Below are 24,279 nucleotides of genomic sequence, written 5' to 3' on the forward strand. Positions count from 1 at the left end.
CCTTTGAGCCCAGGTGCACCTGGAGCCATCGCTACCCGCCTGTCCTTTCCATCAATCCCCGTGTGAGTCAGCTTTGTCCCGTTTATCTGTCTGTTGGGAATAATATAAGATTGTGTCTAAGTGCTTGTCTTTCTATGCTGTCCCTCTTGTAGTTGTAATCTAACCTTCCGCCTTAATATAACCTCCTCCGGAGGTCTTGAGAACTGAACCCCTGGTGTCGTATTGTGTTATTGTAATCCAGCCGGGTGTCTTCTTTTTCTTATTGAGCCAGCATCGCGCGACTAGTCAACGTTCGGGCACAATCGGGTAACTTGTGCAGACGTGGTCATACCATAAAACCGCTCGGTAAATAACATCCAAGCCACGTCTGTAACAATTGGTGTCAGGAGTGGGATTCGAGGCCCGACCAAATTTTGAAGAAAAAAAAACGAATAGAGGAAAAAAAAAAAATTTGGTCAAAATTTGGAGCGGCCGAAATTCGTTTTGTTTTACAAAACCCGAATTTTGAAAGTCGCGCTATGGCGGATCAAGACGGCTGGGGTCCGGTAGGGGAGAGTGAAGCAGGGTCGGTCCAGGACCAAATTGAGGGACATGAGGGACATGAGGAGAGCGAAACAGCGGGGGTAGCAGACGCGCGAAATGGCGCCTCGCACATAGCTACGGCGGCCGCACCCGCTGCACAAGTGGGAGGGATGGCCCAGATGCAGGTCCTCATGGAGCAATTTATGGCGCAAATGCAGGCGTCCCTCAAACTGCAGAGTAACCAATTGGGGAACCGGATGGATGCTCAGGGTGAGCGATTGGAGGGCCAAATGAGGGTTGATAGTGGGCGATTAGAGGGCCAAATGAGGGGTACCGGTGAGGGATTAGAAAAGAAATTTGAGGGGTTAGACAACGGGATAAAAGAGGTGAAACATGGGTTAGAGGGGGTAGAAAATAGAATGGCTGCCCAGGAGAATCAGATAGAGGGAGTGAAAAATGGGTTAGAGGGGTTAGAAAACAGTATGGAAGGCAAATTGAGGGACATGAGGGACCAAGCGGAAAGGGAAGTTAAACAAATGGAGCAGCAGATAGAGGGGGTCAGAATGGGGGTAGAAACCAAACTGGATGCTCACAGGGAGGAAATGGAGCAGATGAGGGTGGCATCTGGGCAGGAGATGCAAGTGATGGGAGAGGAGATCAGAAGAGGAGTGAGTGAGGAGGTCGGAGGAGTGCGCGAGGAGGTGAGGCACTGTGAGGAGCACATGGAAAAGGAGGTGAGAAAGGGGACTGTAAAGTTACAAGGGGGCATAGAGGACCTGACGCAGGAGGTGGAGCAGCTGACGGTGGGACAGACGGAGTTAGTGGAGCAGGTTCAAAGGAACACTGCGGTATTAGGAGGTTTAAAGGCGACACAGAAAGAACTAAAAGATGACTTGGTAGCGACGAAGAGGGAATGTCAGATGGTACGTGAGGGACTGACAACGAGGTTGGACGAGGTGATAGAGGTAATGGAGACGAAGGACCGGCAGGTGAGGACGCACATGGAAACGGTCAAGGTAGCCTTGGAGGACGAGCTTGAGGAGACGTACCGGGGAATAAAAGAGGTGAGGCACAAATTAGAAGAAGTGGAAGAAGGGGTGAGCGAAATTAAGAAGCGACGGAGAGGGGATAACAAAGAGATAAAAGAGGAGATAAAAGAATTGGTCCAAAGTCTGTGTTTGGATCGTGATGATGTGCTCATTAACCGGATGAGGGATTCGCAGGTGATGGAGGAGAAGCGAAGAGGAAGAGGACCCGGTGTAAGTGGTGACCAATATGGTCGTGCGTATGATGCGCCAGGGGATTTAATAAGCTTGGGGGTCGAGATAGACCCGGGTGTTCGTGAGAGGCCGTGGGTGAAGTGTGCGACAGGTCTGGTGTGCGAAAGAGGAGGTGTGCGAGAAAGTCCGACTCTGGGGTGTGTGAGGAAAAAGTGCGTGCCAAGGAGTGAGTGTGCTGGCGAGAGTGAGTCGGTCGTAGCGTGTGTGCGAGGGAGCACATGGAAGCGCGGTGTGGTAAGTGTTACAGAGGGTGTGACGGGAGAGTGTGCGCGAGAAAGGTGTGTAACGGACAGGTGCATGGGGAGAGAGTGCGCTGTCAAAGGCAAGGAAGAATGCATGCCTGTGGTGAGTGTTACAGAGGGTGTGACGGGAGAGTGTGCGCGAGAAAGGTGTGTGACGGACAGGTGCATGAGGAAAGAGTGCGCTGTCAGAAGTAAGGAAGAGTGTCCACCTGTGGTGAGTGTTACAGAGGGTGTAACGGGAGAGTGTGCGCGAGAAAGGTGTGTGACGGACAGGTGCATGGGGAAAGAGTGCGCTGTCAAGAGTAAGGGTGAGTGCGCTGTCAGGAATGGAGGTGAAAGTAGTGAGAGTGACATGGAGCGTGAGTTAGTTGTGACAGGTGAGCGAGGATGTACACCTGGGATGGAAGGATGCACACCTGGAATGGTAGAGCGTGAGTGGGAATGCACGCTGGAGTTGGTGGTGAGGCACGTGGTTGGGTGTGCGAATGAGAGCACACCTGTGATTGTCACAGAGGAGGTGACCGAGGAGGGGGCGCGAAGCGGTGTATTGGTGAGGTGTGCGAGCAACGAATGTGTGCCAAAGTGTTCGGTGGTCAGGTGTGTGACCAAGGCTGTGAGTGGAATGGGTGTACCTGGGTGTGTAAGGAAAGGTACGAGGGGCATGGAAACGGCTGGATGTGTGAGCAAGGAACGGGCTGCGGGATGTAAGCATGCAGGTGAAGCATCGACGTTAGACGGGGTAGAGTTTAGAACGACTTATAGCCGAGTCGGGCCCTCGGTGCGTGCTGGGCCTCGCTTTGAACGGCCGCGTCCGTGCTCCACTAGGCGGAGCGGGCAGCCCGATAGGAAGGGTCGTTATGGCGACCACGTTTTGTTGAGACGTGCCGGCAGGTCGAGATCGGGACATTGGATGGCTCCGCGCCGAGGTGATGCGTGGGATCTCGGCCCGGGTAAGCCCCCGTCCCTGCACCGAGTGCCGGACGCATCCAGCCGCTGGCACAGAACAACCCGCATCCATTGCTTGGCTTTACGAAGCCAGGCTTTGGATAGGAATTGGCGCACCGAGAGGCAGTAATAAGTAGACGGGTGATGGTGATAGTGATAGTGATTTAAAACGAAATTTAGAAAAGTGAATAGAATTGGCAGTAAATGGAAAATTTTTGAATTGTTGGATTTGGACGAGCGAAATTGGTAGTGAGAGACCCCCGATGTGGTGGGATGGCAAATCCACCATCCCTCACAAGGTGGGGCAAAGGAGCAATAGCTTATGGGGTGTATGGCAGTGAAAACTAGCCCGGGTGGGTTAGGATATTGTGTGTAGGGATCTAGAGAAGATGACCTTAGGTAACGTTAAGGTTAGTTAGTGACTGATACCTGTAGTGGGGACGCAGGTAGATTAGTGTGGATTATAATGACGAGGGAGCGCAATAGTTAAAGGGACGACTGGGAAGCGCAAGTTTCAGAAGGGAGTAGTTAGCTGAGATGATGCTGTGTGTGTGATGATTGAACAAGTGTGATTGCACAGGTGTGCAACTGGACAGGTGTGTGGAGCAGTGTATGAGTAGTGAGTGTTGTGGATCAGCGCGAATGCGCTTGGGGAGAGAAGGGTGCAGGTGGCACCAGGTGTGAGAGCACAGGTGTGCAGGTACAGGTGTGTGGAGAGAGTTGGAGTGAGTGGTACGGAGTGGTGTGCATGGTGCGAAGGTGTGGATGGGGGAAGAGTGGACCCCTTTCACGAGTACCCGGGGCGGGTAGTGTAAGTGTTAGGTAGAGGGTGCAGGTAAATTGTGGTTGGATATTGGCATTTGTGGTGCGGTTGCAGAATGGTGTTGTGAATGGGTGCATTAGTGTTGTGGAAATGGCTGGGCGTGTAGCCTGTTAGTGTGTGTAATTGGTTGGGCACTCCACCACTGTGAGGATGTCGGCCAGGTGAGGCCGCAGGTGGGCTCTGGGAGCCGGTAGTTGTGAGTGGGTGCCTGAGGATCCCGGGTGTGGATCGGGCAGCCCAGTGCCAGAGAGGGCACGGAGTGGGGAGAGAGCCAGAGGGCCTTCCCCAGGTAGTTAGGTTAGGGTAAGGAGCAGGTAAGCTCGGAGGCAACTGCAGTGGTGGAGGTGTGCAGGTGGGTAGACCCACTGGGAGAGGTACACGCCGCAGCCCAGAAATTGTGCGAGGGCACCGGGAGATGAATCGGGGGAGTGAGACCCCAAAGTGAAAAGCACCACAGGTTGGCCAATGGGAATTGGTTTTTAGAACCCATAGAGTAAGAGGGCCAATGGTTTGGCCGGAGAAAGACCCCGGGTAGTGCAAAGTTGTTAAAGTCATTTAGGAAATAGTTAGGATTGAAGAACCTGTCGCACCATACGCAGCCACTTACCTGTGGTGATGATGATGACTCCACACCTGTGTTTTCTTTGTTTGTGTTGCAGAAATGAGAATTGCTGTTGGATTTGTGAGACGCATCACGACGTGGATGAGACATTGGGGTGATTCCATCTCTCCCTCCCTAGGAGGGACTGATGATGAATTGGTGATGGCAAATTTTGATGTTGAGTTGGAGATGGCAAATTTTGATGAGTTGAAAATGGCAAATTTGATTGGTTAGGAGGGAGAGAAGACGAATTTGGTTTATGGGAGGAACGGGGAAGACAGTAGGGATGTTTGTGATTTGTAAAGTAGATGTTTATGGGTAGTGTTGTGTTGTGTGGATACAGTAAGGGGTAAGGGAGGGGCCATGTAGGTTACCTGGTGGGGGGGGGGGGGGGGCGTACGATAGGAACGTACCTGTCTCACCTGGTTCCCATGTGCCCCCAGTGTGCATCACCTTACATTGCGTGCACTTTTGCGCCCTTACCACCTTACTCACTTGTTTCTTCTTTTGTCTCCCACCTCCGAGGATCTGGCTTTGGGGTAGAGAGAGAGGAGAGAGAGGTGCTGGCTGCGCAGTTGTGGGCCTGCACTTTCGCTGTTTGCTGCCGGGATCGATACACCATATGGACCGCAATGTTTGTGGCCACCCACAATGGACCGCAGTTCGTTTGCGGCCAAGCACCACCCGGGGATGGACCTATGGGTCAACGTGGCACCTATGCCATACAGGTGAACCACTTTTAGTTACCACCAAGTGCACCACAAGAAGAGCAAGAGACACCTGCAGGGTTAGGGGTTGTCGAATTTATTTTTATACCAATGAACAATGGTGACTGCACCGGATGGTGCTGACTGTGTGGTGGGGTGGTGCTTTTGATGCTGGGAAAGGGTGCTCTGCACGTTATTAAAGGCCGTCGGCCACAGAGCACTCGTGGGTTGGTGTATCGATGCTGGCAAGCGCGCTCTCTCTATGCATAACATCTGCATGTGTTCCTCCAAAGACAGGTCCTGGATCGTAGTGTAAATAGCAGCGTAGTCTTGTAAATAATGCTCCCTACCGGCTGTATGGTTAGTTTGCGAATTCTTTCCGGATTCGGTTATCCTGTGGGTGTGTTTCTGTGAGGAGAAGGGTGCAACGTCGCAGGGGGACATATTTACTCATTTGTGAATATCTGTAAAACTGTCGCACTCAGGGTAGAGTTAATAGTAGAGGGAACTACATTGCGTGCCACACTAAAGTAGGTAAAAATTTATCGGGTCGGGACGCCCCGAGGGTAGAGAAGGGTGCAATGTTGCGAATATGGAATTTGGCCTCCATATCCGCTTGTAAATATTCCCCTATTTTCTCCAATACTCCCCAACTTTCCCCAATCCCCCATTCCCTAGTCCCATTGCATGTAAATAACAATCAGTAGAGCCGACCTTCCCCTTATTCCCCCATTAAATGTCGTGCCCAGGTCCACCGCACCACACGTAGACAACTTTCGGACATCTTCCTAGTTATTCTTATTCTATGTCAGTTAAGGCCTCGTCTCCATTAATTATGACTCTTCGTTGCACCAGAATGTGATTATATGGCATCAGTAGTGAGTTTAGGACCTTTCCCATACCTCCTTCCATCTTCTTCCCCAACAATTACAACAACAACAGAGGAGATGGCGGCGGAGCGGGGGAGGATGCGTCCTCACACCGGCTCGATTAGCTCCAGACCATGCGCTCCACGGGGTTACCACGAAGGGGCTCCTTGTCAGCTCCTCGTCAAGGGCGGAGCCTGGTAAACCCCCCCGCACGCACCCAATGAGAAGCAACGTGCCGATTCCACGAGGCGGAGCTAACGAGCCGAGGGCGTGTCACTCCCCGCCGGATATACGCGGCCACGCGCCGGATGTGACGAGAGATGCGCACCCAGCTTGGAGAAGGAAAGCCACCTGCGAGCGCTGAGTCAGATGCGCCCCCAGCTTGAGCAGACAAGACGCCATCCGAGCGCTGCGACCTCCCCGCATCTCTGGACCGGACCGAGTCGATTCTGACCTTTGAGCCCAGGTGCACCTGGAGCCATCGCTACCCGCCTGTCCTTTCCATCAATCCCCGTGTGAGTCAGCTTTGTCCCGTTTATCTGTCGTCTGTTGGGAATAATATAAGATTGTGTCTAAGTGCTTGTCTTTCTATGCTGTCCCTCTTGTAGTTGTAATCTAACCTTCCGCCTTAATATAACCTCCTCCGGAGGTCTTGAGAACTGAACCCCTGGTGTCGTATTGTGTTATTGTAATCCAGCCGGGTGTCTTCTTTTTCTTATTGAGCCAGCATCGCGCGACTAGTCAACGTTCGGGCACAATCGGGTAACTTGTGCAGACGTGGTCATACCATAAAACCGCTCGGTAAATAACATCCAAGCCACGTCTGTAACAATATATATATATATATATATATATATATATATATATATATATATATATATATATCACTGAACACAGCACCTACAGTCCTTCATACCAAATGTTTCACAAGCAACATGCAGATCTGCCTCTTCCTGCAGCTTTTGTAATCTCAGTTTCTCAGCAAGAGCATCCTCGGGCTGCAGCTGCTCCACCTGTCCAGGTAAACAGAGGATGCAAATATCAGGTAAATAGCTCATCATATGCATGGAGGAAAAAAATTAAAATAAAAAAGACCCATGGTTACTTGCTCTCCTCCAGCCAAATAATAATAATACAATTTAACAATGTAGACCTGTTTGTATTTATAGCACACAACACACATGGCCACCTTGCTTCAAAGACTGAACCCTTCAATGACCACTGAAAGGTCCTCCCAAAATAGAGTTTCTGTGAATGATCATTCATTAAAAGACCACCTACTTGACGTGACCAGTGGCCACTTACTTCCTTCCTGAAATGGCTGTGCAACCTCGAGTGACCTCGGAAGTGGAAAATGGTTCCAGGTAATTACTGAGGATGAGTTTAATGTTATCCAGTTCCTTCGCAGTAATGTGGTGTGTGCGATACTTCAGTGGCTGGGCATGAAAGAGCGTTAGTCAACTGCGCTTTTATTACGATATTTTGCAACGTCTAGATTATAAATTATACAAATAACTAATAGATTGTGCTTGCATTCTGCAAGGAGAAAAATAAATAAATTATATGAAGAACAAGAAAGAGCAATCAGAGATTGCAGACCCTCGCTAAGACGTGTTTGTATGGTGTTTATTTGCTGCTGTGTTTGAGTAGTTTATCGATGACGTAGATTTATGTTCAATCCAATATGGCTGCCGAACCAAGTGAAAGATGACGTCATCAATTAAAATCTTCCATACAATGTTTGTGTAGATCACACTCAATAAATTTCAAACTGATCGGATCAAGCGTTCTACTTGTATAATTATGATGTCATAATGAAGGCACCAATGACATCATCATGAATATATGTTGTTCCCCATGGGGAGTACTTGACAATAAGACATGTTGTCAATTTTTCAATGGAGCGGTTTTGGAGATATGGAGGTGCAAAGTTTTTCGGTTATTCCAAGATGGCGCCCATACCATGTGGCATGTGACCTATGACGTCCTAATTATCATTAAGAACTTATACAGGGGAGGCGCTTCTGTGGTGAAAATGTCGTGTCAATCGGGCCAACGGTTGCACAGAAAAGCATACTTGTTCTGTGCGGACAGACAGACAAACAAATGAGAAATAATTCAGAGCAGAGCGACACTTGGCAAAAGAGAAGAAAGTAGAATGGCACTCGGTAGAGCATCCTTTTGACTTCACAAATAATTGGTGGTTGATTTATGTGACTATCCAATCAAGCAGCGTTAAGATATATTATATCGCATCACATCCTGTCCACATATCTTTGGACATAACGATGTTCCTCTATGAGCCAAGGGGGTTGGTCGGTACCATACAGATGGAGTAAGGCTCATTGTGATTTTTAGCAAGATATATGTCCCTAGATATGAAAAAAAAGTGATAGCAGTGTATAACTCTCGGCCATCTCTGTGTTATCACCCGAAATATTATTATAGGCTATGAGCCAAGGGGGTTGGTCGGTACCATACAGATGGAGTAAGGCTCATTGTGATTTTTAGCAAGATATATGTCCATAGATATGAAAAAAAAGTGATAGCAGTGTATAACTCTCGGCCATCTCTGTGTTATCACCCGAAATATTATTATACGCCCGCTTCGCTTCGCCAAAAAATGTGATATTTGCTAAAATTGGAATAAATATGTTTTTAAGGACCACAGAGTGCCAATAATTTGCATACTGGATGCCAACTAATATAGTAATAGAAATATAGAACATTTGTGGGGGTTATTTATCAAATTTTTGATATAATGACAAAAAATATGTTAAATTTAGTGAAAAAGTGGTCGAAATCGCTTCGAGTTCAGAATTCACATTGTACATTTTTGTCAATATTTCAAAAATGAAAACTCCCAGAGTAACATTTGACCCCTCAAAATCTTCGCAAGGAACCACTGCATTGGAATATATCATTACTTTGTAATATGGTGGTTGTTTGGGGCACATATTTTGGCAAAGTTCAAAATATGTTCAACCATACCCCCTAACCGTTCAACCAACCGTTCAACCATCTTGACTGAAGGTTCCTTGCGAAGACTTTGAGGGGTCAAATGTTACTCTGGGAGTTTTCATTTTTGAAATATTGACAAAAATGTACAATGTGAATTCTGAACTTCAAGCGATTTCGACCACTTTTTCACTAAATTTAACATATGTTTTGTCATTATATCAAAAATTTGATAAATAACCCCCACAAATGTTCTATATTTCTATTACTATATTAGTTAGCATCCAGTATGCAAATTATTGGCACTCTGTGGTCCTTAAAAACATATTTATTCCAATTTTAGCAAATATCACATTTTTTGGCGAAGCGAAGCGGGCGTATAATAATATTTCGGGTGATAACACAGAGATGGCCGAGAGTTATACACTGGTATCACTTTTTTTTCATATCTAGGGACATATATCTTGCTAAAAATCACAATGAGCCTTACTCCATCTGTATGGTACCGACCGGTCAATTTGGGGGGTCTGGCTCATAGCCTAGAGGGAGGATAAGTATTCCAAACAATGAACTAATTGAGTTTGCAATCTCCGAAATACCCAACTGCTGAATTCCTCTCTCCTTTTACAAAAGCCTGCAAAAGCTGGTTACAATCTACTTGGATCGACTTGTTTTATTTTGGTAGATTAAAATTTTCATAGCATCCATCTGTCTTTTCTCCTTCCTCATTATCACATGTCCAGTTGTCCATAGAAACATGGTGGATGCCTGGTAATGGGGGGCGGGGGTAGGAGGGGAGGGATGAAAGGGCGAGAAGAATGGCAGCAGTCCAAAGCTCAAAGCTTATTCCAACATTACCTTTGTTTTTGCTTCAATGTTAGCTTTTAATTTTCCTTTCTTCTTTTCTGTTGGTTTCGCTGATAAAAAAAACAAAAACAAAAAAATGGAATCTGAGATCAGCAACATTTAGTGTGGAAAATTGTTACAACATGTTCCAATAAAATTTTTGCAGCTGGAGAAGTGCTGCATGCTTGCTAACTTAATAAATGCAGTATTTATGAGACAGAGCATCTGTTAATGGTGATGTGCATCAGGATGGACTGTTTCAGCCACTGTGGTTGGAACGTTAATCTCCCATTCAAAGTCGTTCAGTTCCTCTACGAGTAACTCAGTTCCTCTAAAAAAACAGTGCTTGAATTTTAGCACCAGGCAGAATACAACGACCGGGAAACAATTAAACAACTCCAAAAAGGATGGATTTAGTCATGCGTGCAATCTTCAGTAGCAAAATGCTGCTCAAATCACATACAGTATATACAGTGCCAAATAAAGTATTCACACCCCTTGACTTTTTTCACATTTTGTTGTGTTACAGCCTGAATTAAAAATGGGTCAAATTGAGTTTTTTTTTGTCTCTCCAACAACTTTTTTTTTTTTGTCTGTATAACTCATAGAATTGAGGAGGCATAGATCTGGGGAAGGATATGAAACAATTTCAAGTGTTGAAAGTTCCCAAGTGCACAGTGAGTTCTATCATTAGGAAATGGAAAAAATATAGAACTACCCAGACACTTCCTAGAGATGGCCCTCCGATTCAACTGAACAACCGGGAAAGGACCTTGGTCGGGAAGGTGACCAAGAACCCAATGACAGAACTACAGAGTTCCTCAACTGAGATTGGAGAACCTCCCAGAAGGACAACAGTCTCTGCAGCACTTAAAAATCCAGGCTTTATGGGAGAGTGGCCAGATGGAAGCAATTGAACCTGAGAAAAGGCAGTTTTTTCCTTGAGAAAGGCAAAAGAGTTTGCAAAAAGGGACATGAAAGACTCAGAGCATGAGGCGAATATTCTGTGGTCTGGTGAGCTGAGAATTTAACTCTTTAGCAGCCTGAATGCAAAGCACTACATCTGGCAGAAACACTCATCACCCATTTAACACCATCCCCACTGTGAAGCATGGTGGTGGCAGCATCATGCTGTGGGGATGCTTTTAAGCGGCAGGGATTGGGAGACTTTTAAGGATAGAGGGAATAAGGAATGGAGCCAAATGCAGGCAAATCCTTGAAGAGAACCTGTTTAAAAGAGCAAAAAGACCTTAGACTGCGGCAAAGATTTACATTCAAGCAGGACAATGACTTCAAGCATGCCAAAGCAACACTGGAATGGCATCAGAACAAGAACGTGAATGTCCTAGAGTGGCCCAGTCAAAGCCCAAAATTGAATCCCACTGTGAATCTTTGGAAAGACGAAGATCACTATTCACCGACGCTCCCCATCCAACTTCACAGAGCTTGAGCAAATCTGCAAGGAAGAATGTGAGAAACTCCCCAAATCCAGATGTGCAAAGCTGATATAGACAGGCCCAAGTTGACTTGAAGCTGTACTCGCTGCCGAAGCTGTAATTTGTCATCATGCGGTTCTTTCTGTAGATCGGTGACAAAAGTTTTTAATTTCATCCATTTTAAATTCAGGCTGCAACAACAAAATGGGTAAAAGTCAACGGGTGTGAATAATATTGTTATGTTTATGGGGGGAGGGGCGGGGGTAGGTAATGAAATACCTTAGTCAAGGTAGGATTGTATAGGGTAGTGTGCTCCCACTGTCACGAAAAAGAAGAAACCTTCCTGTAATCAAGTCAGGCCCGGATGTCGTGTAAGTGTATATTTGTCTCCATATGCGAAGGGTATAAGGGTAGATTTCCTGTGTGTAGTTTCCCCTTTGTTCTTATAACACTTGCACCACCAGCCATGCCCCCCCAGTTTGACCATTTGGCAAAGCCTCCTTTCTACTAACTGAACAATCCACTTAGAGAAGTTGAGTCACTCAAACTTTTGGGTCTTAAGATCAGCCGTGATCTTTCTTGGGTCAACCGTACTTCTAAGTTAATCTCCAAAGCCAGACGCTGACTGGACATCCTCAGTCATGTAAATTCCTACCTTCGCACACATGAACTCTAATCCACCTAAAAGGCCTTTATCTTCAGCTTTATATAGAGTACTGCTCTACCCTCAGGTGGTGCCCCAAACTCACATGTTGCTCAGCTTAATGCCATGAAACCAAGGCCTTCAAGATCATTGGAATATTCTGTGTTGAAGCTGAAATGATGGGCCTACATCATTTTCACATTGCAGATAGGTCGGTGGTCACTTTGTCTTCTCCCGCCTCCTTTCTGGTCTCTACGTGCTCTCTCTGCACCCCCCCACCCATACCCACCAGGTTTATACAGGGCCCACGCGGTCCCCAGGCAAACTCTTATGGTGAAACTCCAAAAATCTAGAATCCCTTGCTCACCTCAACTTATTTGTTTCTCTTTTTTAAGAATGTACCACAGGATCCTCTCTGTCCTTCCCTACCCATCCCCTCCCCCAAAGGATTGTCCCATCACTCTCCTCTCTGCCCCCCCCCACCCCCCACAGGATCTTCTCCATCTCCATCTCCGCCACACACAGGATACCCTCTTGTCCTCTTCTCTCTCCTATTCCACTAACCCACATATATCAGTTTTATTTTTGTAGTTTGGGTACTTCATTTACTATTTTGGCATATTATTATGATTAATCATACTGTGCGCTTAACACAAATCAGGGTAAAGCATTTGGTTCACTCCATTTCTATGATTGAGGAACCGCTTAATAAAAATTTAATTTTATATTTTGAACAATGCAGAACACAAACCTCCAGTTTAGCAGTATTTCAGTCTGAATTTGGCAAATTGTACGGAGTGTGGTCCCGTTCGCACATGCACTCGCTTCAGTCTGCCTGAAAGTTTGGCAGTCAAACAAAATTGAAAATCATTCCAAACAGGAAACTGTTTTAGGGATGGCATAAAGGACCCAAGCAGGCATGAAGACCGAATATAACGTGTTGTAAAAAACGCTCCTTCAACAGCAGTAAACTTCCAATTCAATGGTTTGTTTTGGGGTTTTTTCTCCAACCTTAACTTTTATTTTATTTCAACCGATTGATATAGTTGAACACGATAACACAAAGCGCCTTCTTGGGACTTCCAAAAACCCTCCAGTTTAGCAGCACTTGGGTAAAATTGTACGCCGACTCGCCCAATCAAATTTGCCACGTGGTCTGAGGGTGAAGTTGGTGGAAGATTCACCTCTGGAGTGTTCGGGTTGACCCATCTTTGTATGGTTGCTATCGCACCTGTTATTCAAAGTTCACGAAGAAAACTAAAACAGATAGTGCTTGAAAATGCAAAACAAGAGTTGAAAAGACCCGTCCCATGGTCATTTTCTCAAGACTGCATGGGGTTAGGTGTTCAACGAACTCTCTAGTTTTTATACATTTTAAATTACTTTTCAATGTTGCTTTAATTTATTTAACTAATCCTCTGTTAGGTTTCCACCTGCCCCCACCACCCACAGCCTCCCCCCTCACCCCTATTGTTTTTCACTTTTCTTCCAGTCCCACTCCCCTGGACTTTTGATTACTCAACCATGACCCTCCCCATCATTGGGAATCCTGGCCTCTAACCCTGCTCTGACTCACCCCCACCTATCATCAATGTTTGCCCCTAGACCTTCGCTCTTTTTTTCTCCGAAGAAGGGCGAACGCCCGAAACGTCAGCTTCTTCTTGCTTCACATGCTGGTGAACATACCTCAAGGTTCTGGTGATTTCATCCATTCATTATCCATATCAATAGAATTATCCCACTCATGGAAATCTGAGAAATAGCATCGTCAATAGTCTGATAAACCAATCAATATCCAGCTATGAGTGACTTTGCAAGCACCCCTTAGGTTGACCAAGTATAACACCAAAGGCAATCAGGCCTTGTATACCTTTCAATGGCATTACAAATGCATCAAACCTCAGAATAGAGCACTATACGAAACAAGAAAGTAGGATTTGACATGAATGTGTCGATGGATATGCCTCCGCCTACATTACATGTCAACCCACTATTATGTTTGATCTCAATGAAAGGTCACGTGAAAAATCAAAAGTCACCTGAGAAAGAGCGTGAGAGAAAAGACATGGAGAAGAAAGAAAACATCAGATGCTTCTGACTCGAGTTAAGAACTAGGGGATTTTTAAAGGGTACATGACTTTCCAATTAAACAGTTTCTTTTGTTTGCTCTGTTTAATCAAACATTGTATCAGTTCATCTTTGCAATGCAGCCCATACGTGCATCAAGTTTGTTCAAAATTCCTTTGAACAGTGGTTCACAAGTTATCAAAATCATCATGCAGGGCAATGCAAGGCAATGCAAGGCAACCTGAAAAACATAACCTTTGGCAGCGGAGGGATACAAACCATTCACGTGCTTACCCAGAACAATCATAGGCTCAACCTTCTTCTCTTCCTCCTCATCATCCCAATTATCCTGTAAGAAACATCACAGAAAGAGTAATTGTAGTGATGGTGCTCAGATGTTGGTGGTGGTTGGGAGATGAGAAGGAACATACCAAAGAAAGAGATAAATACAAAAGAGGAGGGTAGAGAGAGAAGGGGGGGGGGGGGAGAAAAGTAGAGAGGGGGGGCAAGGAGGGTAGAGAGAGATACAAAAGAGGAGGAGTAGCGAGAGGGTGGAAAGAGGAGGGTGGATAGAGAGGAAAGAGGAGGATGGAGAGAGAGGAAAGAGGAGGGTGGATAGAGAGGAAAGAGGAGGGTGGATAGAGAGGAAAGAGGAGGATGGAGAGAGAGGAAAGAGGAGGGTGGAGAGAGAGGAAAGAGGAGGGTGGAGAGAGAGGAAAGAGGAGGCTGACGAGAGAGGAAAGCGGAGGGTGGAGAGAGAGGAAAGAGGAGGGTGGAGAGAGAGGAAAGAGGAGGGTGGAGAGAGAGGAAAGAGGAGGGTGGAGAGAGAGGAAAGAGGAGGGTGGAGAGAGAGGAAAGAGGAGGGTGGAGAGAGAGGAAAGAGGAGGGTGGAGAGAGAGGAAAGAGGAGGGTGGAGAGAGAGGAAAGAGGAGGGTGGAGAGAGAGGAAAGAGGAGGGTGGAGAGAGAGGAAAGAGGAGGGTGGAGAGAGAGGAAAGAGGAGGGTGGAGAGAGAGGAAAGAGGAGGGTGGAGAGAGAGGAAAGAGGAGGGTGGAGAGAGAGGAAAGAGGAGGGTGGAGAGAGAGAGGAAAGAGGAGGGTGGAGAGAGAGGAAAGAGGGTGGTGGAGAGAGAGGAAAGAGGAGGGTGGAGAGAGAGGAAAGAGGAGGGTGGAGAGAGAGGAAAGAGGAGGGTGGAGAGAGAGGAAAGAGGAGGGTGGAGAGAGAGGAAAGAGGAGGGTGGAGAGAGAGGAAAGAGGAGGGTGGAGAGAGCGGAAAGAGGAGGGTGGAGAGAGCGGAAAGAGGAGGGTGGAGAGAGAGGAAAGAGGAGGGTGGAGAGAGAGGAAAGAGGAGGGTGGAGAGAGAGGAAAGAGGAGGGTGGAGAGAGAGGAAAGAGGAGGGTGGAGAGAGGGGAAAGAGGAGGGTGGAGAGAGAGGAAAGAGGAGGGTGGAGAGAGAGGAAAGAGGTGGGTGGAGAGAGAGGGAAGATGAGGGCGGAGAGAGAGGAAAGAGGAGGGTGGAGAGAGAGGAAAGAGGAGGGCGGAGAGAGAGGAAAGAGGAGGGCGGAGAGAGAGGAAGAGGAGGGCGGAGAGAGAGGAAAGAGGAGGGCGGAGAGAGAGGAAAGAGGAGGGCGGAGAGAGAGGAAAGAGGAGGGCGGAGAGAGAGGAAAGAGGCGGGCGGAGAGAGAGGAAAGAGGAGGGCGGAGAGAGAGGAAAGAGGAGGGCGGAGAGAGAGGAAAGAGGAGGGCGGAGAGAGAGAGGAAAGAGGAGGATGGAGAGAGAGGAAACAGGAGGGTGGAGAGAGAGGAAAGAGGAGGATGGAGAGAGAGGAAAGAGGAGGGTGGAGAGAGAGGAAAGAGGAGGATGGAGAGAGAGGAAAGAGGAGGGTGGAGAGAGAGGAAAGAGGAGGGCGGAGAGAGAGGAAAGAGGAGGGCGGAGAGAGAGGAAAGAGGAGGGCGGAGAGAGAGGAAAGAGGAGGGCGGAGAGAGAGGAAAGAGGAGGGCGGAGAGAGAGGAAAGAGGAGGCGGAGAGAGAGGAAAGAGGAGGCTGACGAGAGAGGAAAGAGGAGGCTGACGAGAGAGGAAAGAGGAGGCTGACGAGAGAGGAAAGAGGAGGCTGACGAGAGAGGAAAGAGGAGGCTGACGAGAGAGGAAAGAGGAGGCGGAAAGAGAAAGAGAAAGAGAAAGAGAAAGAGAGAGAGAGAGAGAGAAAAGGGTGGAGAGAGAGAGGAAAGAGGAGGGTGGAGAGAGAGGAAAGAGGAGGGTGGAGAGAGAGGAAGGTGGAAAGAGAGAGAGAGGAAAGAGGAGGCTGACGAGAGAGGAAAGAGGAGGCTGACGAGAGAGGAAAGAGAGAGGGGGGAAAGAGAGAGGGGGGAAAGAGAGAGGGGGGAAAGAGAGAGGGGGGAAAGAGAGAGAGAGGAAGAGAGAGAGAGAGGAAAGAGAGAGAGAGGGGGGAGAGGTGAGTAGAGGGGAAAGAGTGAAGAGAGAGGGGGAGAGAGGAGAAAGAGGGTGGAGAGGATTGAAAGAGGATAGAAATAAAGAGTGAAGAGAGAAGAAAGAGTATGTATATTGTATAGAGAGAGCGGAAAGAGGTGGGTAGAGGAAGAGGAGGAGGAGACTTACGCACGCACATGGTGTGGTAGAGAACACACCAATATGAATATCATAAATCAAACCGATAGAATATTTAGAAAAGAAAGAACCGAATTGAGTCTTGAGGTGTTGCACGTTGTTCAGTTACCTTCACGTCTTGATCCTCGTCCTCACCTTCCCACCTGTCAACGTGCTGGGGCAGCGTAATGATTTCTTTCACCTCCTCAGGTACGAAGTCCTCTGTGTCTGATATGGACGCACAAGAGAACGTTATGAGGACAAACATCACACACGAACCCACATTCCTTTACCAGAAATTGCCAAAAACGATCTCGAAACATTCTTATTCAGTTCCTCACCCCACATCTCAATCTCATGGTCGGCCATGCCGGCGAATCCGCCGCGGGTCCGATTGGGAAATCGGCACAGCCGCTAAGGATGCCGGGACAAGGCTCTCGCCGATTCGTCGCGACCCCACGTAGTTGTTGTTGTTGTTGTTGTAATTGTTTTCTCTCATTCTTTGCGAATCCACAAATCGAAAAAGAAACGACGATGTGATAAATTGATTCGGTTTGAGTTATTTCTGCAATATCGGAGTAGTTTCAGATGAAGTGATGTCATTCTACACAAAATAGGTAACTTTTTGCCAGTTTTTTGCCCCCCCCCCCCCCCCCCCCACCCCTCCAAATCGAAAACACCACGTGACCGTGAATGATAGCAATGTGGCGTTTTGAAATTCCCTCAGATTCCATTCCGCAAGTTTGGTTTTCCCGCTGCCATATGCCATCTGACTGCTCAGTCAATGAAGTAGTGGTTCCCTTCAGCTCCTTCCAAATTTTACAAACTTCCACTTGAACTTCCCGCTTTCTCGAAATTCGGAAACTCCGAATAATTTCGAATTGATGATTTTAATAGCACCTCCGACATTTTTGGACGAACTCAACAGAAAGCAAGGTCGTTCTAAATTGACGTATCATGTCAGTGAAGGTAAATAAAGAATTGCTGCGACCGTGGAGAAAGAAGATGATGTCACGTGAGTGTGACTCTGAACCCCTCCCCTCCATGTGACGCTCCGGTAGCAGCGCCCCAATGCGTCATCCGTTCTTCGTGTACCGTGCACGTGCCCCTAACGTAAGAAAGGTAAAAAAAACCATCTCCGTTGTAATGGAAATTTTGCTTATACACCACCTCAACATCGAAGCCCTGACGATAAATTACCAATTATTTTCCTCAGAGCATTAATTACTACATTTTTTTTATTTTGAGTGTTAGGATAGCCTTAACTTAACAACAACATCAGCCCTTTAGAGACAATTATTATTTCTTCAGTACTAGGAAACATCCAAAGTATAAAATATAAAATTCCCTCCCGATCCACATTAAAGTTTAAAAATAAAAGTGTTTATAATATGAAGTTCTGGTCGCAGGTTCCCCCACTGTATTCACATATACAATTACAAGCTAGTAAGACAAATCAGAGATTGCCGACCCTCGCCAGGACGTGTTTTCAGTGGTTTTTAAGGCCTTTTTGTGTACAAGATCGAGGCTCGTGTAAGAGCAAACATTAACACATAAAAATAAACTGACACAAATAACGAACAATGAAGGGAGCGGGAGACAAGATGGGGAGAGAGAGGGAAGCACACAAGTGCAACAGCAGAGAACAGGGACGTCGGGAAATCTGTGGGAGGGAGAGGGCTTGGGTTGAAGGGGCATGGGAAGGGGGGGCGGTGGGAGAGGTAGAAAACACATGGACACTGCTAGGACTTCCATGAAAGAAGTCGGCATTTCAAAAAAGTGGATCTGGGGTGAATTAGCGGGGGTAGAAAAGATGAAGGTTTTGGATGGGGGAAGATAAAAGATGGTGGTGAACAGCTGTTAAAGGTATTTGGGCTAAAACAAATATGGTGGCTGAACCACGTGTCTGACGTCATCATTTTTTTTTCTCCACCAATTTATCCCCAGATGATGCTCAAGAAATTTAATCTTGATCGGATGAAGTTTTATACTTGTCGAATTATGACGTCATAATGGAGGCACCTATGACATCATCATTAACATATTTTATTCCCCATGGAGAGTTCTTTACAATGAGCCATGTCTCAATTTTTTTCTATTCAGTGCTTTCGGAGATATAGAGGTGCAACGTGTTTTGATTTTTCCAAGATGGCGCCCGTACCACGTGACCTATGACGTCATAATTATCATTAAAAATTATACAGGTGGAGTTGCGCCTATGGTGAAAATCTCCTGTCAATCGGACCAACGGTTGCAGAGAAAATCATATTTATTTTGTGCAGACAAACAGACAGACAGACAAACGAACTGACTCAATGCAATACCCTCTCCTCCGGGTGTCATTCCTCCGGAGAGGGTAACTAGAACGGTACTAGGTAAAGAGGTGAACAGGTTACATTTTGATTTTGTATCCAACTGATAGGCCTAATCTGGATTCGAACCTGACCCAAAATTCTAATCGGTTTGTTTTTGTCATCGAAACATCAAATCCACCAAATTTTGTCATATTTTTTGTCATAATGTCATAAATTTTGTCTTCAATTTTTGAAATATCATGCCATATGCATGTCGTTTTTGGCCCGATCATTCAATAATGAATAAAATCACTTGAAAAATTTTAACATTTTCATATCCGGATTCGGATCTTCACCAAAATCAAATCAATTCTTCATTGTCACAAACCCAATCTCTCCACCAAGTTTCGTCCGAATCCGTGCATAACTTTTTGAGATATCCTGCTATATATATATATATATATATATATATATATATATATATATATATATATATATATATATATATATATATATATATATATATACATATATAATTATATATATATATATACATATATATACATATATATACATATATATACAGTCATGTGAAAAAGTAAGTACACCCCATGTAAAGTTTTGACTTTTTCAACATATTTCAACATACAGCTATTTGATCTTCATTTCAACAATATTGAGAGATAAAGGTGATATAATGTAACAAATATCATGAAACATTTACATTTTGTAGTCCATTGTATAATTTCAACAAACATAAATGCAAATTTCACATGTGGAAAAAGTAAGTACAGCCTTGGCTCCAATAGGTGGTTTTGCCCCCTTTGGCAGGAACAACCTCAAGTAGGCGTTTCTTATAACTGTCTACCAGTCTCTGACATCGACTGGGAGAAATTTTTGCCCACTCCTCCATGCAGAATTCTTTCAGCTGTGAGATGTTTGAGGGGTTTCTTGCATGCACAGCACATTTCAAAACCCCCACAACATCTCGATGGGATTTAGATCCGGGCTTTGACTTGGCCATTCCAGAACCCTCCATTTCTTTCTTTTCAGCCATTCCTTGGTGGATTTACTGGTATGTTTAGGGTCATTGTCATGTTGCAAGATCCACCTTCGGTTGAGCTTCAACTTTCCGACAGATGGCCTCACATTATCCTCAAGCACCCTCTGGTACAATGAAGAATTCATAGTGGACTCTATGATGGTGAGCTGCCCAGGCCCTGATGCAGCAAAGCTGCCCCAAACCATTATATTTCCACCACCATGCTTTACAGCTGGTATCAGGTTCTTGTGGTCAAATGCTGTCTTTGGTTTTTGCCAAACATGTCTTCTGGTACTGCGGCCAAATAGCTCTACCTTTGACTCATCTGTCCAGAGCACATTGTTCCAGAAGTGCTGGTCTTTGCCTAGGTGTTCATTGGCAAACTTTAGTCTTGCCCTGATGTTCTTTCTGGACAGCAAAGGTTTACTCCTGGCACACCTCCTATGTCGATCAAGTTTGTGCAGCCTCTTTCTAATGGTAGACTCGTGCACTTTGACATCAACAGTGGCAAGAGCTACCTGTAGGTCCCGTGATGACATTCTGGGGTTCTTAGAGACTTCTCTCAGCATCTTGCGGTCTGCTCTCAGGCTGAACTTGCTGGGGCGGCCTGGCCTGAACAAGTTGGCAGTTGTTTGGAATCTTCTCCACTTGTAGATGATCTTCCGGACAGTCAAATGATTGATTTCAAATTGTTTGGAGATCTTTTAAAATCCCTCCACAGACTCGTAGGCATCTATAACCTTCTTTCTGAAGGCCTCAGAGAGCTCTTTTGTCCTAGGCATGGTGACGCCGCACACTTCAACAACAAAGAGCAAACCAAACTAAATGTCTGAGGTTTAAATAAAACTGGTTTCTCCAAGATCCTCTCCAACGATGTTCTAATCATTTGCGCCTGAGCTGGTGTTGAAAATATGTTGAAAAAGTCAAAACTTTACATGGGGTGTACTTACTTTTTCACGTGACTGTATGTGTCACAAAAGTATGCATTGCAGGGAAGGGGTAGCATATGAGCAATGAATATGTTCAGGGGTCTTGTGTCTATGAAGAACTAGTGGAAACATGCCCAGAGGGCAAGGCTCACATGGGCTTCCCCACGCTATGCCAAGGCTCAATTTTGGTTTTAGCTCAATCATCCAAAAATCACTCATAGCTAAGCCTGGTGTTGGACTTAGCGGTTAGGGTGCCAGTTTGGGATCCGAGGATCCTGGGTTCGAATCCCGGTCGATCGCTGAATTAACGCCAGGGGCGTTGACTCAGCTTGTCATCCTTCCGATGTCGGCAAATTGAGTACCAGCTTGCTGGGATGAATGATCACGGTGTGTACCCCGATTTAGAATAGGTACAACGTATCCCTGCGCATCGTAAGAGGCGACCAAGGGTTGGCGTCAGGAAGGGCATCCGGCCATAAAAACATTGCCTCAAACAGGGAACCATGATTGTCATGGGGCCCGCAAGGCTAACCCCTGCTCCAGCGGGGAAAATGGCCTTAAAACGATCATTCATTCATTCATATATCACCTTTATCTATCAATATTGTTGTAATGAAGATCAAATAGATGTATGTTGAAATATGTTGAAAAAGTCAAAACTTTACATGGGGTGTACATACTTTTTCACGTGACTGTATATATATATATATATATAGTTTTGGGGCCTATCTCTCAATGGTGAAGAAATCACATAAAGAATTCTCACATCCAGATCTTCACAAAAATCGAATCAGTTCGTCCTTGCCTCACACCCAAAGTTACCACCAGGTGGTGTCCCAATCCACCCATAACGTTTTGGATATCGTGCGATATATCATTTTTGGTCCGATCTCTCAATTGTGATGAATCACTTAAAAATTCCTCTTACACGATTTTGAAAACTATCAACATCTTTTCTCTTTACCATCTCTGAGGGAATCTGGTCAGAATATCTGGCTTCCTTGTGTCCACTTAGCCTGGTGTTGGCATAGCGGTTAGGGTGCCAGCTTTGGATCCAAGGATCCTGGGTTCAAATCTCGGTCGATCACTGAATTAACGCCAGGGGGGTTGACTCAGCCTGTCATCCTTCCGAGGTCGGCAAATTGAGTACCAGTTCACTGGTAATTCCCTGTGTGTTTCAAGAGGCGACTAACAGGGTTGGTGGCAGGAAGAGCATCCGGCTGTAAAACATTGCTTCAAAAAGGGGACCACGGTCCCCGAAAAAGGCCAACCCCCACCCTGCGGGGAAAAATGGCCTCTAAAGGTGGTTCTTCTTGTGTCCACGGTCTTCCAGGGAGGATGCCGATGATTGATGAACATAAAAACACAATTTTTCACACTTTTCTATGTTAGAAATATTACATTTGGTAGCTGCCAATTTTTTGTCTTCTTTGTCTTCGTTCATACGCAGCACAAGGCTGTATGGGGTAGCATCATTGGCTGAGGATATGCCTATGATGCTGATGCAGTGCCAACTGCTGGTTTGGGCAGGAATTTGTAATTTTTAGGGTGTTGCCAATAACTTGCCTACTCTTCACAGACACCCTGGGAATCTTCAACGTCCACCAACTAATGCTGGCAGCCTGGTCGCCAGTTTAACGTCCATCCGAGGGACGGCACACACTGACAAATCGCCCTGCCTGTGTGAAACCGGACTGACAGTTTATAGCTTGGCCAATATTCAAACTCAGGCTAGACAGCTAAGGTGAGTGTGCGTTCTTCGAGGTCATCCTGTCAACCTTCCAGATTTTAGTACAAAGTGTTATTGACAATGGAGCCCTTTAAAAAATAACGAAACTAGAACAATGCGACTGTGTCGCCAATATGCCTCCCGCATAGTCCCACAATGGGTAGATGCCCTCGTTCACTGTCCTAAAAATAAACAAGTTTGATTTAAATCCCTTCAGCTGTTTTCAAGTGTCATATTTTCACCAGCCATGACAGGTTTCACATTGATCAGTGAAGCAGTTTCAGAGAAGGGATTTAAAAAAAATACACATTTTTGGTATACGACTTCACCTATAATGTCATCATTATCATGCTTTCGTGCCGCTTTGGGAGTACTTGACAATGTGCAAAGTTTCAAATTTTTCCATTCAGCGGTTTCCGAGAAATAATTTTTTTATTGTTTCCTTGTAATCCAAGATGGTTGCCATGCCACGTGACCTATGACGTCACAATTATCATAAAAACATTCTGCATGGGTGTCACTCCTACCCTGAAAGTTTAGTCTCAATCGGACATGTGGTTGCTGAGAAAAACGAGGTTTAGCACGTATGGACGGACGGACGGACAACCCAAAAACATAATGCCTCCGGCGACTTTGTCAGCGGAGGCATAAAAATAAACAATCACGAATAAATAACTATGCACTTTCTTTCCGAATTTTTTTGTTTTCTATTCTGCTTGAGAGATTTTGAGTGCCCATCCCAAGTTGCCCTGATTACATTTGGAGTCAATCACAGTGGACCATACCAAACGAGGCCGAAGATGAACCTCCCCTTCTGCAGGTCAATGATGAGCCAGCTGTGATTTTACCAACAATCCCATGTCAGTGACATAGTAATTGCCCCGAGACTAGCTCAGTTTCCAGAAACTTATATAACCCAAATCCTCAACATTGCAGCCTTCAGCTAGATTTAGAAGCAACAACTGCTGGGACACCAGTCATGTCCGCACCAACAGGTCTCCATAATACCCATAATAATAAGAGTTTCAGCTAAAACCATGCATCAACATTAGTAGGTATTCAATATTAGTAGTTCTAAATACTAATATTATAATATAAAAGCTTAATATATGATAATATAATTAATATGTTATAATATATAAAGCTTCCCCTTCTCTCCCCATCTTGTCTACCGCTACCCTTATTATATGTTTTGTGTGTCTGTTTGATTTTTTTTTGTGTGATAAATGTTAGCTCTTTCACGAGCCTCGATCCTGTATACAAAAAAAAACAACAAAAAAACGACTTTACCTGTTTTCCAACTTATCTATGTATTCTTTCTTTTCTGATGGCTTTGCTGCGCCAAAATCCTGTTCCGTATCTTTCTTCGCACATGCTTCAAAGCTCGTTCCTCTCCCCGCAAAATAAACATTTGTCTTTCATCCCCTCGCTAAATCCAAACTTTATGACTTCTTTGAAGATACAGATAACTGCCATTTCATCTGAACGGTGAACAAAACTTGTTATTTTCGTGCAGGGTGGGAGAGATAGAGAACACACACGGCGTAAAGCAGGGTGGCATCGAGAACACATACATCACCAGAACATTGACATGATCGTCCAGAGTTTGAAAAGTACCGTGATGCAAATAAATGTTCTAAAATATATCACATTTCTAAGACTCCTAGGTACTTTAAACATAAATACAAAACTCAACATGAATTGCAGTCAAACCAAACCAAACATGGGAAGAACAACCGGAATC

At 45.6% G+C, this 24,279-nt stretch overlaps 1 protein-coding gene across 2 annotated transcripts in view; it reads right to left on the minus strand.

The window, feature by feature from the left end:
- EIF3J (eukaryotic translation initiation factor 3 subunit J) overlaps nt 1-16,994 on the minus strand; it is a 36,680-nt gene extending 19,686 nt beyond the window's left edge. Inside the window, exons 1-5 of one of the 2 annotated variants that reach the window (XM_068106801.2) lie at nt 16,883-16,994; nt 16,672-16,769; nt 14,234-14,288; nt 9,806-9,864; nt 6,906-7,002 (exon numbers count right to left, since the gene is read on the minus strand). In XM_068106801.2, the coding sequence (XP_067962902.1) occupies nt 6,906-7,002; nt 9,806-9,864; nt 14,234-14,288; nt 16,672-16,769; nt 16,883-16,910 (337 nt within the window). In that variant the 5' untranslated portion in view covers nt 16,911-16,994. Of the gene's footprint in view, nt 1-6,905; nt 7,003-9,805; nt 9,865-14,218; nt 14,289-16,671; nt 16,770-16,882 lie in introns of both variants that reach the window. The other variant, XM_078771908.1, reaches the window with a different exon arrangement.
- Between the last annotated feature and the right edge of the window lie 7,285 nt (nt 16,995-24,279).

Source organism: Myxine glutinosa, chromosome 2 (assembly GCF_964187855.1).
Source record: "Myxine glutinosa chromosome 2, kmMyxGlut1.1, whole genome shotgun sequence".
In the NCBI taxonomy this organism is placed as follows: domain Eukaryota; kingdom Metazoa; phylum Chordata; class Myxini; order Myxiniformes; family Myxinidae; genus Myxine; species Myxine glutinosa.